The 13,095-nt window shown below is 53.6% G+C and overlaps 1 protein-coding gene and 1 long non-coding RNA gene across 4 annotated transcripts in view; one reads left to right on the top strand and one right to left on the bottom strand.

The window, feature by feature from the left end:
• The first annotated feature begins 1,126 nt into the window (after positions 1-1,126).
• On the top strand, positions 1,127-6,082 carry LOC127550177 (uncharacterized). The gene is made up of 3 exons (XR_007950784.1): positions 1,127-1,195; positions 1,256-1,375; positions 5,881-6,082. It is a non-coding gene; the product is annotated as an uncharacterized LOC127550177 (long non-coding RNA).
• Positions 5,179-13,095, bottom strand: part of BICD2 (BICD cargo adaptor 2) — a 56,320-nt gene continuing 48,403 nt past the window's right edge. The window contains exons 7-8 of one of the 3 annotated variants that reach the window (XM_051978858.1): positions 10,049-10,259; positions 5,179-7,479 (exon numbers count right to left, since the gene is read on the bottom strand). In XM_051978858.1, coding sequence (XP_051834818.1) covers positions 7,474-7,479; positions 10,049-10,259 — 217 coding nt within the window. In that variant the 3' untranslated portion in view covers positions 5,179-7,473. Of the gene's footprint in view, positions 10,260-13,095 lie in introns of all 3 variants that reach the window. The other 2 variants (XM_051978866.1, XM_051978849.1) reach the window with 2 other exon arrangements.

Below are 13,095 nucleotides of genomic sequence, written 5' to 3'. Positions count from 1 at the left end.
CTGACCTCGGACCCAAGCCTTGGCGGCCGCAAGGGCAGCTTTTGTCTGTGCCGGCCGCAGTGACTCAGGCCGCTGCACAGCCCCGCGCCCTGCTGGTACACGCCCTCCTGTGGCCCGGCTGCATGTATGTAGCAGGTCCCTATGGCCACGTTCCCATACGCACACTCTGCACGTGTGTACGTGTATGCACGTAGTTCCCGTGTGTACAATGTACGTGTGTACACGTGCGCGTGCATGTATTTATGTGCATACGCATATATCCCAGAGGGCGCTGGGCAGCAGTCTGCGCAAGGACACGTGCATGTGTGTGTATGCACATGTCAGTCTCTCACACGCACGCGGGCAGCCGGAGAACTGAGCCCCAGGCCGCAGAGGAAGTCGGGAAGCCGGCTGTGCCACGTGACAGGCCAGGGTCCGAGCTCACTCGCAGCCCCGCTTTTTGACTCTGGGCGGGGAAAATGCCCCAGCGCTCCCAGCTGCCTCCCCACCCTCTGGGGATCACAGCCCCGCCCCCGGGGGAAGAGTGGCACTCTGCTGGCTCTTGTCCTTTCCCTTTCCAGGCTGCTCTCCCGGGGCGTGTGCAGGGAGGGAGGGGAAGGGCAGGCGGGTCCGAATTTGTTTGGTTTTCCTGGAAGGTTTGACACCTTGGGTTAAGAGAGGGGAGCCAGGCGGGTTGGGAGAGCAGCGCCATCTGGTGGACGCCTTGTGGTACTACCAGTGAAGCGGTGCAGAGGTCTGCCGGGAGAAAGCCTCCCTTCCTGAGAGCTGCAAGGGGCCTGCGCATTCTGAGTGAGCTCGTGAAGCATCTCGGGACCTCGGAGGCCCCCGGGCCTCCCTTCACTTTGTACGCGAGGAGGCGACGGCGGCCCGCGGAACACGGAGCAGGGCCAGGCTTCGAGCCCGGGCCAGGGGCCGCCCAGCTCGCGGGCTTTCCATTGGGCCTCCCGGGCTCCAGAGGCGGGATTCCGACTGGCTGGGACGGGGAGCGACCTGCACGGGGATACGGAGGCAAGGGAGGGAGAAGGAAATGAGAGCAGTTGGGTGGGCTGGAGAGAGTCAGGGAGGGCCAGGAGGGGCCAGGCCCGGGCCGGCAAGCCGGAGGGACGCGGCCACTCGGCTCGTTTCTTCCTAGGACCGCTGCCTGGCGGCCGGGATGGAAGACTTCGGCCTCAACCCATCACAGCGGGAAAACCAGGTGGGTGCAGGCGTCCCTCGTGAAGGCTGGGGCCTCAACCAATCACAGCGGGAAAACCAGGCGGGTGAAGGCGTCCCTCGTGAAGGCTGGGGCCTTAACCAATCATAGCGGGAAAACCAGGCGGGGCCTCAACCAATCGCGGGTGTCTGGGGCCTCAACCCATCACAGCGGGAAAACCAGGTGGGTGCAGGCGTCCCTCGTGAAGGCTGGGGCCTTAACCAATCACAGCGGGAAAACCAGGCGGGTGAAGGCGTCCCTCGTGAAGGCTGGGGCCTCAACCAATCGCGGGTGTCTGGGGCCTCAACCAATCACAGCGGGAAAACCAGGCGGGTGAAGGCGTCCCTCGTGAAGGCTGGGGCCTCAACCAATCACAGCGGGAAAACCAGGCGGGTGAAGGCGTCCCTCGTGAAGGCTGGGGCCTTAACCAATCATAGCGGGAAAACCAGGCGGGGCCTCAACCAATCGCGGGTGTCTGGGGCCTCAACCCATCACAGAGGGAAAACCAGGCGGGTGAAGGCGTCCCTCGTGAAGGCTGGGGCCTCAACCAATCACAGAGGGAAAACCAGGTGGGAGAAGGCGGCCCCACAAAGTCTTCCCTCACAGAAGCAGAGTGTGTAGGCAGAGGAGTCATGGCTGTGGAGCACCCCCTAGTGCCAGGAAACATGAAAATGTAACAAAATAAATAGACACACATAGAACTTATATGAGGTCAATGTATGGTTTCCTAAGTCAACGTGCCGCTGGCAGATAGCCTTAAGTTTAATGGCTTCGTTTCTACTGGAGTCAGAGAGCACTGATGTCAAGGATGGCCAAGATCCGGGGATGGAAAAGGCGGGGGAGGCCCCGTGCATTGGGAGGGGAAGAAAGGCGAGGATGATTGGTGGGTTCCTCATCCCGGGCTTAAGGGAAGAATTTTTTTTTTACAAATACAGGGTGGGCTGTGATTTGTACACGTGGATCGTGGCCACTCGTTTGCAAAGAAAAAAAAGATCCCCGAGGGGGCAAGGGGGTCAAAGGTCGGGATATTCATCTATAAAATGGGCTTGTGAGCTACCTCATGGGGTTGTTGTAAAGCTCAAATGAAATAATATTGCTAAAGCGCTTTCCAACTTCTCATGGCTTCTTCTCACCACGTATTCTGTGGGTGGGAGGGCGTGTGAGGAGAGGAAGCTTTTTTTTTGGTCCTTGGAAAGAATCACTATTTACTGTGTTAAATGCCTACTGTGTGCCAGGGGGGCAGTGCCAAGTTTCAGGGATACAAAAAGAGAAGGCTGCCCCTGCATGGGGAGATTCCCATGCAAACAAATATTCTATCCAGGATAAATAGGAAATAAAGATCAGGGAAAAGATGCCAGGATTAAGAGGGGCTCCGGAAGGCTTCCTGTCCAAGGAGGGATTTTCACTGACTTAAGGAAGCCAAGAAGCCGAGATGTGGAGGGGGCGTGTTCCAGGACTGATGGAGGGTCGTTTGTGGAGCATCCTGCAGAGCAGAAGCCAAAGGGATATGCTGGGGTCTAAAGTGTAAGACGACTGGATCAGGGGCGGATGGGTAATGAAGGGCTCTGAATGCCAAACAGCGTATTCTGTATTTGCCCCTGGAGATGATGGTAGGGAATCACTGGAGTTTCCTGAGCCTGTGTGTGTATGGAGGAGGTGGTGGAGAGAAGGGATGGCATGGTTAGACCTGGACTTTAGGGGCTGAGTGGGAGGGGGGAGAGCCTGGAGGAGGCAGCAGCTCCTGCAATGGTCCAGATTGAGGCGATGTGGCCCGAGTCACGAGGAGGGAAGGGGCGACACTCGCAGACCTTGCTAACAGAGTGGATGTGAGGGGAACCAGCATGACCTATGGGTTGTGAGCTTATAGACAGTGTTGCCCTCTCCAGTAACGGGGAAGCTAGGGGCCAAAGCGGTTTTGGGCAAAGAACCTTTAAGACCTTTACTTTGCGATGTCTAAAAGACCGTTGAAGATGCAAGGCTGGAGGTCAGCAGAGTTTGGGGCAAGAGAATCACTGGACAGAGAGAAGGCAATCAAATCCAGGGGGCTGAAAGCATCACCAAGTAAAGTAGCCAAGATGGCTAAGAGGGCCCAGAACTTGCCTTTCCATTTCCCATTTCCAAATATTTGCACACTTCTTCCCCTCCCCCACCCCTCCAGAAGTTCTGTTTCCCCCTCTCCAGTTACCTTGAAGGCTGAGCCCAGGTGCTCCCATGGATCCTTTTTCACCCCATGCAGAAGGGCTCTTTCCTCAAATTACCTGGATCTAAAAAGGCAAAGCCTTCCTTCTTCCTCCTCTGCCACTAGTATGTTGTGCGGCGTAAACATCCGATAATTTGAATTGAAATTCAGATGGCAATTGATTCCCAGAGGTAGAAATAATGTGGTTGCCACAGGGATGTAGGTATTCCTGGGCATCCAAAAAGGGAGCTTCCAGGGTTAAAGGCTGAACAAAAATAGTCATTATCAGCTAGGACATCTGTCTCTGTTTTATATGCAGAGTTGAGCTAATCCTGACGGCAGGGGACGCTCGTGACCCCTCCTGTCTCTTACCCAATGGGGCATCAGATGGGCAGAAGCACATTTGGCTTTCTTTTAAAACAGATTTCTGCTCTTAAAGGCCTTCTGGAACCCCATGAACAGAGATGAGACTAGTGAGCACAAGGTCAGCTGGGGCAGCAGGTCAGAGAAGAGGATGGCTAACAGCTCCCTACCTCCCTGCCTTCCACACCAGCAGGGCAGTGACTCTAAAATAGCTGCTTCTTCTCCCATCCCAGATGTGTCCTACCAGCAACTTATTTGTAAACCGACTTCACTCACTGATACCAGGAGCTGTACCGTAACAGAGTCAGCTGCCACCACGTGCCCCTTCTCCATTTCAGCTGGCTGTACCTGGGAGTTCGATTACCTCATCGCGGCCTATAATTGTTCACCCTCGATCTTTTCAACTCTCCAAGAAGATTGGCTATGAGCCCTTAAATTCTGGAGCAATTCTCCAAAAGAGGGCAAAGATAAAACCAATATGGAGCATGCTATTTATAACCATTTCCCTTTTTTTTTGGGGGGGGGCAGGTAGCAAAGGACTGAAAGACAAAGCGGGTGCCCAGCAATTGGGGAATGGCTAAAACAATGTATGTGACCGTTGCTGCGTTCTAAGGAATGAGAATTGGGAAGATTCGTATGAACTGAGCAGAAATGGAAGGAGCAAGCTGTAATGAGCACAATCCTATAAATTAAGGAAGCCAAACTCTGGGTTAGGGTTAGGGAAGCACGGGGCAGATGCGTGACCAGTAGGGAAACCATCAAAGCCAGGAGGCTCTACTACTCCCGGTGATCTGCGTAACTCTGGGCACGCCCCGCCATCCTTGCACCCCTTTTCCTCACCTGGGAAAAGAAGGGGGATTACCCTGGAAGGCTTTCAAGGTCCTTGACAGTTCTAAGCCTCTCATCTCGCGTGGTACACATCATCGGCAACGGTTATGCTATCGGTCATTTTTACTTAATCTTTGCTACAAAGGAGAGTTCAAATTGGGGTGTGAGTGTGTGGGGATGAGCAGGGCTGTCTGGATTCAAATAACTGATATAAATGCAAAATGCAGCGATGAAACATTAGCAAACTTTAGGCTTCCATTAGGTTCACATCTGCATTCTCCTGGCTGGGCTCTCTTTCTCTTTTAAAAAAATGGATTTTGTTATTTCTTTTCTCTTCCTTCCATCTATCACTTAGATCTGTGAGCTCATTGGGAGCTTATTTACTATTAATTAGCACCCTCTGTCCATTTCCTTTCAACTCGTGGACTTAAGTCTTCTAGATTCCCCATAGAGAAGCATCGGGAAAATGGGGCTGGAGGGATGATGGATAATCATGATTAGATAACTTTTCAGGTCATCTCCACGCCCAAAAGCTCAGAAAATCCCAAACCGCGCTTCCCAAAGGGTTCTCATGGATCAGAATTCGACATGAGAAATACGAGAGACCCAAGACACATTTTAATCTTTAAAAAAATTTTTTTTATTATCGAATAACTGCCAACGTGACTCTCTTTACACAGGCCGGCTGTTTTCTATAAATATTGGTTTGGGATTAATTTAAAAGTCATACTTTTGCACTCCCTAGACAACAGAGAGTTACCCAATCGTGAAAATTAGACTCTTTGAGAGTTCTCGTCCTCATTCTTTCTCCTCCTTTCCCCAAAGAATGAGGACGCTTTTGCCTCTTCGGGTCTGTGTAAAGGTTCCTTGGCAGGAGTACATGCATATGACTTTAAAATAAGGACCGATAATCCGCCGCTAAAGGTAATGCACAGAGAACAGAATACAGTACGTAGACATCATTTCAAATAAATACCCACATATAGACAGATGAAGTTATTTTAAATGCAACAATATTTCTTATAAATCAATACTGTAACAGAAGGTGAAAATAGAGAAGTCCCCACATCTAGGAATAATAATGTTTATTCCAGCAAACAGAACTCATTTGTTCCTGCCATTTATATTATTATTATTTATTATTATAATTTGTACTTTTTTGAGGAAAAAAATGCCTCCTTCTTCCTCCCGAAGTACCAATTTAATCATTCCCACCAGCTTCAACAAATGCCCCGAGCCGCTCGGGCTCCGACTTTTGTTGATGTCTTTTTTTGTTTGTTTGTTTTTCGTTTCTGTTTCCTGAAATTACAATGATTAGATACCACATGCAAGAGAAGATATTAATGTCTCGCCTTCACATTCGCAAAGAATACTAATGGTTAAACCATGCCCACCGCTGCTGCCACAGAAAGCGAACAGAAGATCCACAGCCAACACCCGTCGGTGCCGTGACCAGAAACGTCCTCCTTCTTTTGCACAGCTTGCTTCTTTGTTCAGTAAAAGTCCATTTGGTTCCCAAAGTGTATTCAATGTTTTGCATTTGCTTTTCTTTCTCGAGCCCTGAATTTGCCAGGATCTGCCTGGTAAAGTATCACTGACTAACAGAATTTTGCACAATTTCTCATCTCTCGCAGGATACGAAGAGACCCATTTTCAAAAACAAATGAGCTGAGGCGCTTGCTTTACTTTTCTTTATTGCTCCACATCTTCCAATTCCCAACCAGCTCGTCCCTGTTCCTTTTTTTTTTTTTTATCTAGACTAAAACTATATCCTAGGATTCTCCCTCAAATTAGCAAAGGCACTACTGGCAACAATGAATAACAAAAAGGCGTTGAAATTGAACACCCTATAATTGACAACTTTAGAATTTTTCTTTCTAAATGTACCATAATTTGGCACAACAAACAAAGAGGTAACGAAACAATTCCAATTTGGAATTTCACTGGTACAGTTGTAGAAAATTCTGTTAATCAGTCATGCTTCCCAACCTCCTCCAATCCAGAATCTCTGGAGTTTGCAGGTAATACTACTGCTTTCATCGCTTTAATTTTATTTTTCAAGTGCCTATTACTGTTTTAACCAGAGCAAAGTCAAGTTTCTTCTTGTTACATTGAACTATTCCTAAGAATAATAATACAATATGAAAAAACCCCAGAATTTGAATACCCTGGATTTCTTAATGAACATGGCAGTTAAAAATCAGTCATTTAAAACATAAACCATAACATTTCATAATTAAAAAAGGCTGCTGAAGCACAGCACGTAACAGTTTAGCAGAGCCGCCCCCCTCCCCCACTGGAGCCGGGGCTCTCATCTAAACGGAGTCTAGAGCAAAAAACAACCCCGAAAAGCTTACAGATTTCTGCAACATGCCTCTGGAGAAATCAACAAGTACAAATGCATGGAGACCTACCGTGAGCATAAACCATTGCTTCTCATAGATCTTTTCTACATGAGGAATTAAGGAAGCTAATACAATATCAAAATATCAAAAGTGCACAGGTTTAACAATCAGATAAGAAAGGAATATAGGTAACAACCAAAATGGCTTCCCCCGACGGTCCCCCCCCTCCTCCCGACCCCCGACCCCGTCCGAACATTTCTAGTAGACTCATTGTTTGTTTGAAGGCGGCTTCTTCAGCACTTGTAAAAAATGTTTCCTGCAGCAATATCGGCACATGAGGCGTGCAGATTTTCTTTTTTCCAACCCAGGATATGCAATTTTGAAAATGAGTGCAGGTAGTTTATTCGTGACAAAAAGAAAAAAAGAGAGAGTGGAAATTGGGATTTTGTCCATTCCTTTGGGCAACCAGAACTCCCTGGGCTGGTTTAGCCACCAGCATGAACAGTTTAAGAAAGTTGCAATTTGAGCGAGGGCACTGTAGGCCAATTCCATCTCCGGGCACTACTCTACAGCTGAAAATGAGGGGGAAAAATGAAATCACATTAGAAAAAACAGGTTACTTATCCCGCTAAGAGGTCTGACATCTTAATACTGATAGCGCCGTGAGAGCTACAGAGCGGGTTAGTGTGGTGGCAAGAGAGGACCCGACGGTCTGTCTGTTAGAGGGGTGGCCCCTGAGCCGGCAAAGAGAGAAGGGGGCTGCCCAAGCACTGGAACCCCGGGGCTGGGGCTTGCCATTTGCTGAAGAAAAGATTTCTTACAAGTACTGAAGGGAGAGGCTGCAGGAGCAAGGGGCCGGCTGGGAAGAAGCATCGGAAGAGTTTATCAGTGAAGCTAAACGGTCTCTGGAAAAACATGCAGGAAGTGTGGGTCATGCGGGCCAGCGCCGAAATCCAACCGACAAGAGCCTGCTCGAGGAGGTAGGTGATGGCTGAAGAAATTTCCCACGTTAAGAATCCCAAAGAGCCGAGTAAGTAGGGGCGAGGTTTGGACACAGACCAAGCTCAGGAGCAAAGAGCCAACAACACACAAGCCCCGCAATGCTTCCCTAAGAGCCTCATCTACACGTGCAGCCACACTGGTGCCATGGACTTTTTTTTCACAGCCTCAGTTTTGGACCCGATCACAAACATCTGGCTACTACTTTGAGAAATGATGGAGACTAAAGATAACCCGAGGGATTACTCAAAACTGATAACAGGGCACGGAAACAGTCACATCACTTCAGGTCCCCGTAACACTGATGATGATCCCTTTTTACTAGTATCTCAAGGACTAGGAAAGTCACTGTGAACTGGACACCTCGTCTCCCAAAATCTGTCTTTGTACCCACTGGGCTGTGTGTCAGAGCCAGAGGTCCTCCAGGACGGGGTGTGTATGTGTGTATGTTTGAGTGTGAGTGTGTTTGAGTGTGAGAGTGTGTGTGTGAGTGTGAGAGTGTGGGTGTATGAGTGTGTGCAGCTTCCTGCCCAACGGGAAGCCCCTGAGACTGACAGGGCCACGGTGGGGGCAGGGGGGATTGGTACAGTAGCAGAATGAGTACATCAGCTTCTAAAATAACAAGCAGCTCACCGGCAAAATAAATAGTTTGAATTCATGAAAATGAGTGCTTATTATAGGAGACAGACTATGTACTGAGCTTTCCTGCTCTTTTTTTCAGTTATTTACTAAGAAAATTTAGTTATTGGGGAAAAAAAAATCAAGACCAACCTCCCATTTCTCCAATCTGCTGACCCTTACATCACACCCACATGGGCGATTTCCATTCTTTAGGATATTCCAAAGGTTTAAAAAAAAAAGGGGGGGGGGGGGAGGGGCAGGGTTCTCCGTGGAAAAGGAAAATAAGAGTCTTAGGCACTTAAAAAAAAAAAAATCAAAATCTTGTGCCTCCTTGGGCCTCACCAATCCCCAAACCCACTCCAGAAGCAGTGGTTTCCAGGCTTCCCTAGCTCTCCAGACACCAGTCCCAGAGATCCTTTTTGTTTCATTGGAAATTGGACTCAAGCGCCTAAACGTCTCCGGCAAGTCCGGGGATCACCAGAATTGTCCGGGGACTCGGGACCTTGCAAAAGAGTCGGCCTTGGCCAGATGAACTTCCTCTGTTTCCGGCTGACTCTGCTCATGTGGTCAATGTGTGAGCGTGGGAGTGGTTAAAGGATCCTTTCTTGCTCACTTGGAAAACCTGCTCCCCATGGGCGGGGCTAACGCCCACTCGGGCCAGTCCCGGGGAGCAGGGTCCGGTCTCGGGCATCCCTACCCCTACCGACCTAACTAAGCTCATGCATGGATGGCCTGTGGACACAGCATTTCTTCTCCTAAATGCGCATGCTGCAAGAGACTACCTAAGGCTGGCCCAAGAGCCACCGTCAGGTGACCCAGAGACTACGTCAACATACACCCTACTACCTTACGTCGTGTTCCCGAAGGGGGTCCAATTGCATAACTTGATAATCTCTACGGAAAACATGAAATGTGCAAGTTTGGGAGGCCCCCCATCACCCCTCCTTCTAAGGACCTTTGTTGCCGGTGTCGGACTCCCACCTATGGGCAAGCCATCCAGCTATCCTTAAATGCAGGACCCGGGCTCCCGGGACACCCGCCCTCATCAGCTCCAGCCTGCCGGGCAATTTGACGTGTGCTTAACGCAGCCCGGGAAGGGGCGGAAGTCATGTTTGTGCTCTACACCTACAGCTAGGGCCTCCCAATGTACACGCTCCCTTTCAATAGAAATGAAAAAAAAAAGTCCCCCCTCCCACCCACGGTCGTGATGGAAGGGTCCGCTCCCCTACAATAACCCGGGACTAGGGACATCCCCCTCGCGGATGCTCACGGCCAAGCCCGGCGCGACGCGGCGTGTGTGACGGGGGCGGGAAGGACAAAGAGCGGGAGCCTCTCCCTGGAACGTTAGTGGGGCGTAAGCGGACAACGGAGAAGCCAGCGGACAGCGGGGTGCTTGGCCCAGGCCCCGCGGCTCCCCAGAGCCCCCTAGTCGCAGTAAATCTTATACTTCTCGCTGCAGAACACCTGGCCGCCGAGCACGGCCCCCTCGGGCCTGTCCGCGCAGGAGCGCAGGTGACTTACGCTTGGGGTACTGCTCTTGCCTTTGGAGGCGGACTTGGTGCGCCCCCTCTTGGCCTGCTCGTGGTCCAGCTCCAGGTGCTCCAGCCGCTGGGTCAGGGCCAGCTTCTGCTGGATGGCCATGCGCAGCAGCGAGTTCAGGGTCTTCTTCTCGTCCTCCGCGGCCGCCAGCTGACGCTGCATCTCGTCCAGCTGCGTCACGTACTCGTCGCACCTGCAACGACAAAGGATGGGAGGCGTCTGAGACCCCGCGGGCCCCCGGGAGAGGGTCCGGGTTGAGAGAAGACCCTGAGGGGCGGGAGAGGGCCCGGGCTGAGAGGAGACCCCGCGGCCCCCTGGGAGAAGGCCCGGGCTGAAAGGAGACCCCGCTGCCCCCTGGGGGAAGGCCTGGGCTGAGAGGAGACCCCGCTGCCCCCCGGGAGAGGCCGGAGCTGGGCCGGCCAAAGGTTAGCTCAGGAGAGGGCGTCCTCAAACCCGGCCCGGATGCCGTCTCCAAGCAGCCCTTCCCCCCTCGCCTCCAATACTGCCGATGGACTAAGGGAAATCCTGGACAAGGGGAGCCGGCCCAGCCCCAGGCACTTTACTAACGTTGTGACCTTGAGCGAGTCACTTAACTTAAATCTGTTTCCTTATCTGTAAAATGGTAACAGCAGCAGCTTCCCACTTCGGGTCTTAAAAGAGGCTAGAAACCGTAAAAAGTGTTATGTGCATACAGGCTATTGTTATTCAGAGGAGCCTGCCAGCCCCGGGGCGGCCCCTCCCCCTAACGGCAGCGCTCCAGCTAAGAACCTCCCACACCGCAGGCTAGTCCCGGCTACTTTCCTCAGGAAGTGTGAAACCGCAGGATCCCGTGCTGACCACCAGGGGGAGACAGAACCCAGCAGAGTGGTCCGGTCTCCTGTGTTTCCGGGGCTGGGGAGGCCTGAGGCTGGGGCACGGGCTGCTTGTCCCAGGCCTCATGGGGAGTTAGGCAATGAGGCGGGATTTGAATCGGAGCGCGCTGCCGCCCAGCCCGGCGCTCCAAGCCCGGCACCAGCTTTGGGCAGACCCAGAGTTCCCGTTTCCATCTTGCTTCCAAGGTTACTTTTGCCCCGGCTGCCCCGTGAGGGAGGCCGGCATAGAGGCCCGGCCTCGGGGGTCCGCACTCGCCCCCGTTCCGCCCACGAGAAGTCTCAGGAGGGCCGCCCCATTCTCGGCCGGGGACTCGCCACCAGTGGCCACCCCAAGGAGTCTTGGGGGTCAGCGGGGATGACCTTGCCTGGGGGAGCTCCCGGCCACAAGGAGGCTGCCCGCTCCAATCTGGACACTAACCTAGATAACCCACGGCTCTCTCCGCAGGGAGGGCGACCATTAAAATGGCCCCACCGGAGCGTGGCCAAGCGACCATGTGGCTCTGGGAGCGGCCACTCAGCTCCCGTCTTAAACTGCGCCTTGCAGTACAACCTCTACAACCTCCCACGTGTGTGTCTCGCCTCGAGCTCGGCTGGTGCCCGCCCCAGCGCCGGAGCCCTTGTTTCTGGGAGCGGCCGCCTCATTTCTTTGCCTTAACCAGACCCAGTCCCAGGAAGCTGCCGAGAAAGCGCAGGGACCAAATCAGAGCAGGTGCTGCCGGCAGCCATGGCGGTTCCTTTAAAGGCTGGGCAGCTTGCCCCCGGTGGCCTCCAACTTTCCTCCCAGGACCGGCCCTCCAAGAGACCACAAGTCTGCGGATCCCAGGTCTGCTCCTTCCTAGTTGTGTGGCCCTGGCAAGTTACCTAGAGGCAGAAGAGCGAATCCTGCCTCCTCTCCCTGACTCCCTGCTTGGCCCTGGGCAAGCTTCCTCCGCCCCCCAGGATGGCTGAATGAGGGCTTAGCCTCCATTATGGAAGGTCCCTTCCAGCCCCGCGCTAGGACGACCCAAAGAAATGCCAGGCTCGTTCCCTTCTAAGGAAGGCCCAGGGCGCCCTGAGCAGCAGACGCCAGTTTCTGAGTGTGATGGAGGGCCGGGGGATGGAGCTGGGCGGGGGCTGCGGGCCAAGAGAAGTGCCATCGCCACAGAGAGGAGCTCGTGGGGAACTGCCAACGCCAACCCCCGCCAGCGGCACCGATACCCGGGCAGCCGGAGATCCCGGGCCGGCCCGCCCTGCATCAGAGGCCCTCCGGCTGAGGCTTCCTCTCCGCTGCACGTCAGCAGCTGTGCCCATTGTGGACTCGCCCTGCATTCCAAGCCCAATTAAAGCGCCCCTGCCACCCTGTGAAATCTCGGCTGGTTCTCCCCCGCGGCAGGTCAGGAGGCCCACGGGCCTCCCCAGTTCTGAGCTCTGGTTCTCCTGCCCTGCCTCCCTCTCCCCACCCCCCTGCTTGGGTTACACATAATGGGATCAGCTGAGGCTCCAAGCAGGAAAGCCACCCCCCTCAGCAGCTGCAATGTGAGAACGGCATTAACCGAGAAATCCCTCGGTCCTCCCCCCACCCCGGCACCAGCGGGGAGAAGGTTCCTCCTCCCCTCCTCTCCTCTCCCCTGTCTGCTGATGTCCAGTCCCCTGGGGCTCCCTCATGGCCTTAGGAAGCCCCTCCCCAAGTTCTCAGGAGAGACAGAGTGAGCCGGGCCTGGGAGCTCGCACCCTGGGCCTCTCCCCTAAGCCCCAGCAGCCCCAGCCGGGCAGGGCTCAAGGGCCCCACCCCACGGAGCTCTGCCTTCAGCTCCTTCCTAGAGCTCGGGAGGCCCGCTGTCCGGGGGGATGGCCCGGATGCCAGCTGTGGTCCCCGCGCCCGGCTCGGCCTCTACAAGTAAAGATTTCCCTGGCGGAGAGAAGGCAAGCTCTGGGCCCGGCAGGGCCGCCCGTGGCCACCACCCTCGTCCCCACACCAGGCCCCGCTCGGGGTCTCCCCACAGGGTGACATCACCTCGTCTTTGAAAACCAGGCCAGAGTTTAAAGTCTGTCTTCAGAGCCAGCCGCCTGTGGGGCCCAAGGGGGCCGGTCCCCCCAGGGGAAAAGTCAGGGAGCCAAAGCCAGTTTCTTCCCTGGCAAGGACTAGATGCAGCCCGGGGAGCCCGGTGTTCCCTGAGA

This window comes from Antechinus flavipes, chromosome 1, assembly GCF_016432865.1.
Source record: "Antechinus flavipes isolate AdamAnt ecotype Samford, QLD, Australia chromosome 1, AdamAnt_v2, whole genome shotgun sequence".
NCBI lineage: Eukaryota > Metazoa > Chordata > Mammalia > Dasyuromorphia > Dasyuridae > Antechinus > Antechinus flavipes.
Note: the sequence above shows the minus strand (reverse complement) of the source record. Positions and strands in the feature narration are given on the sequence as shown.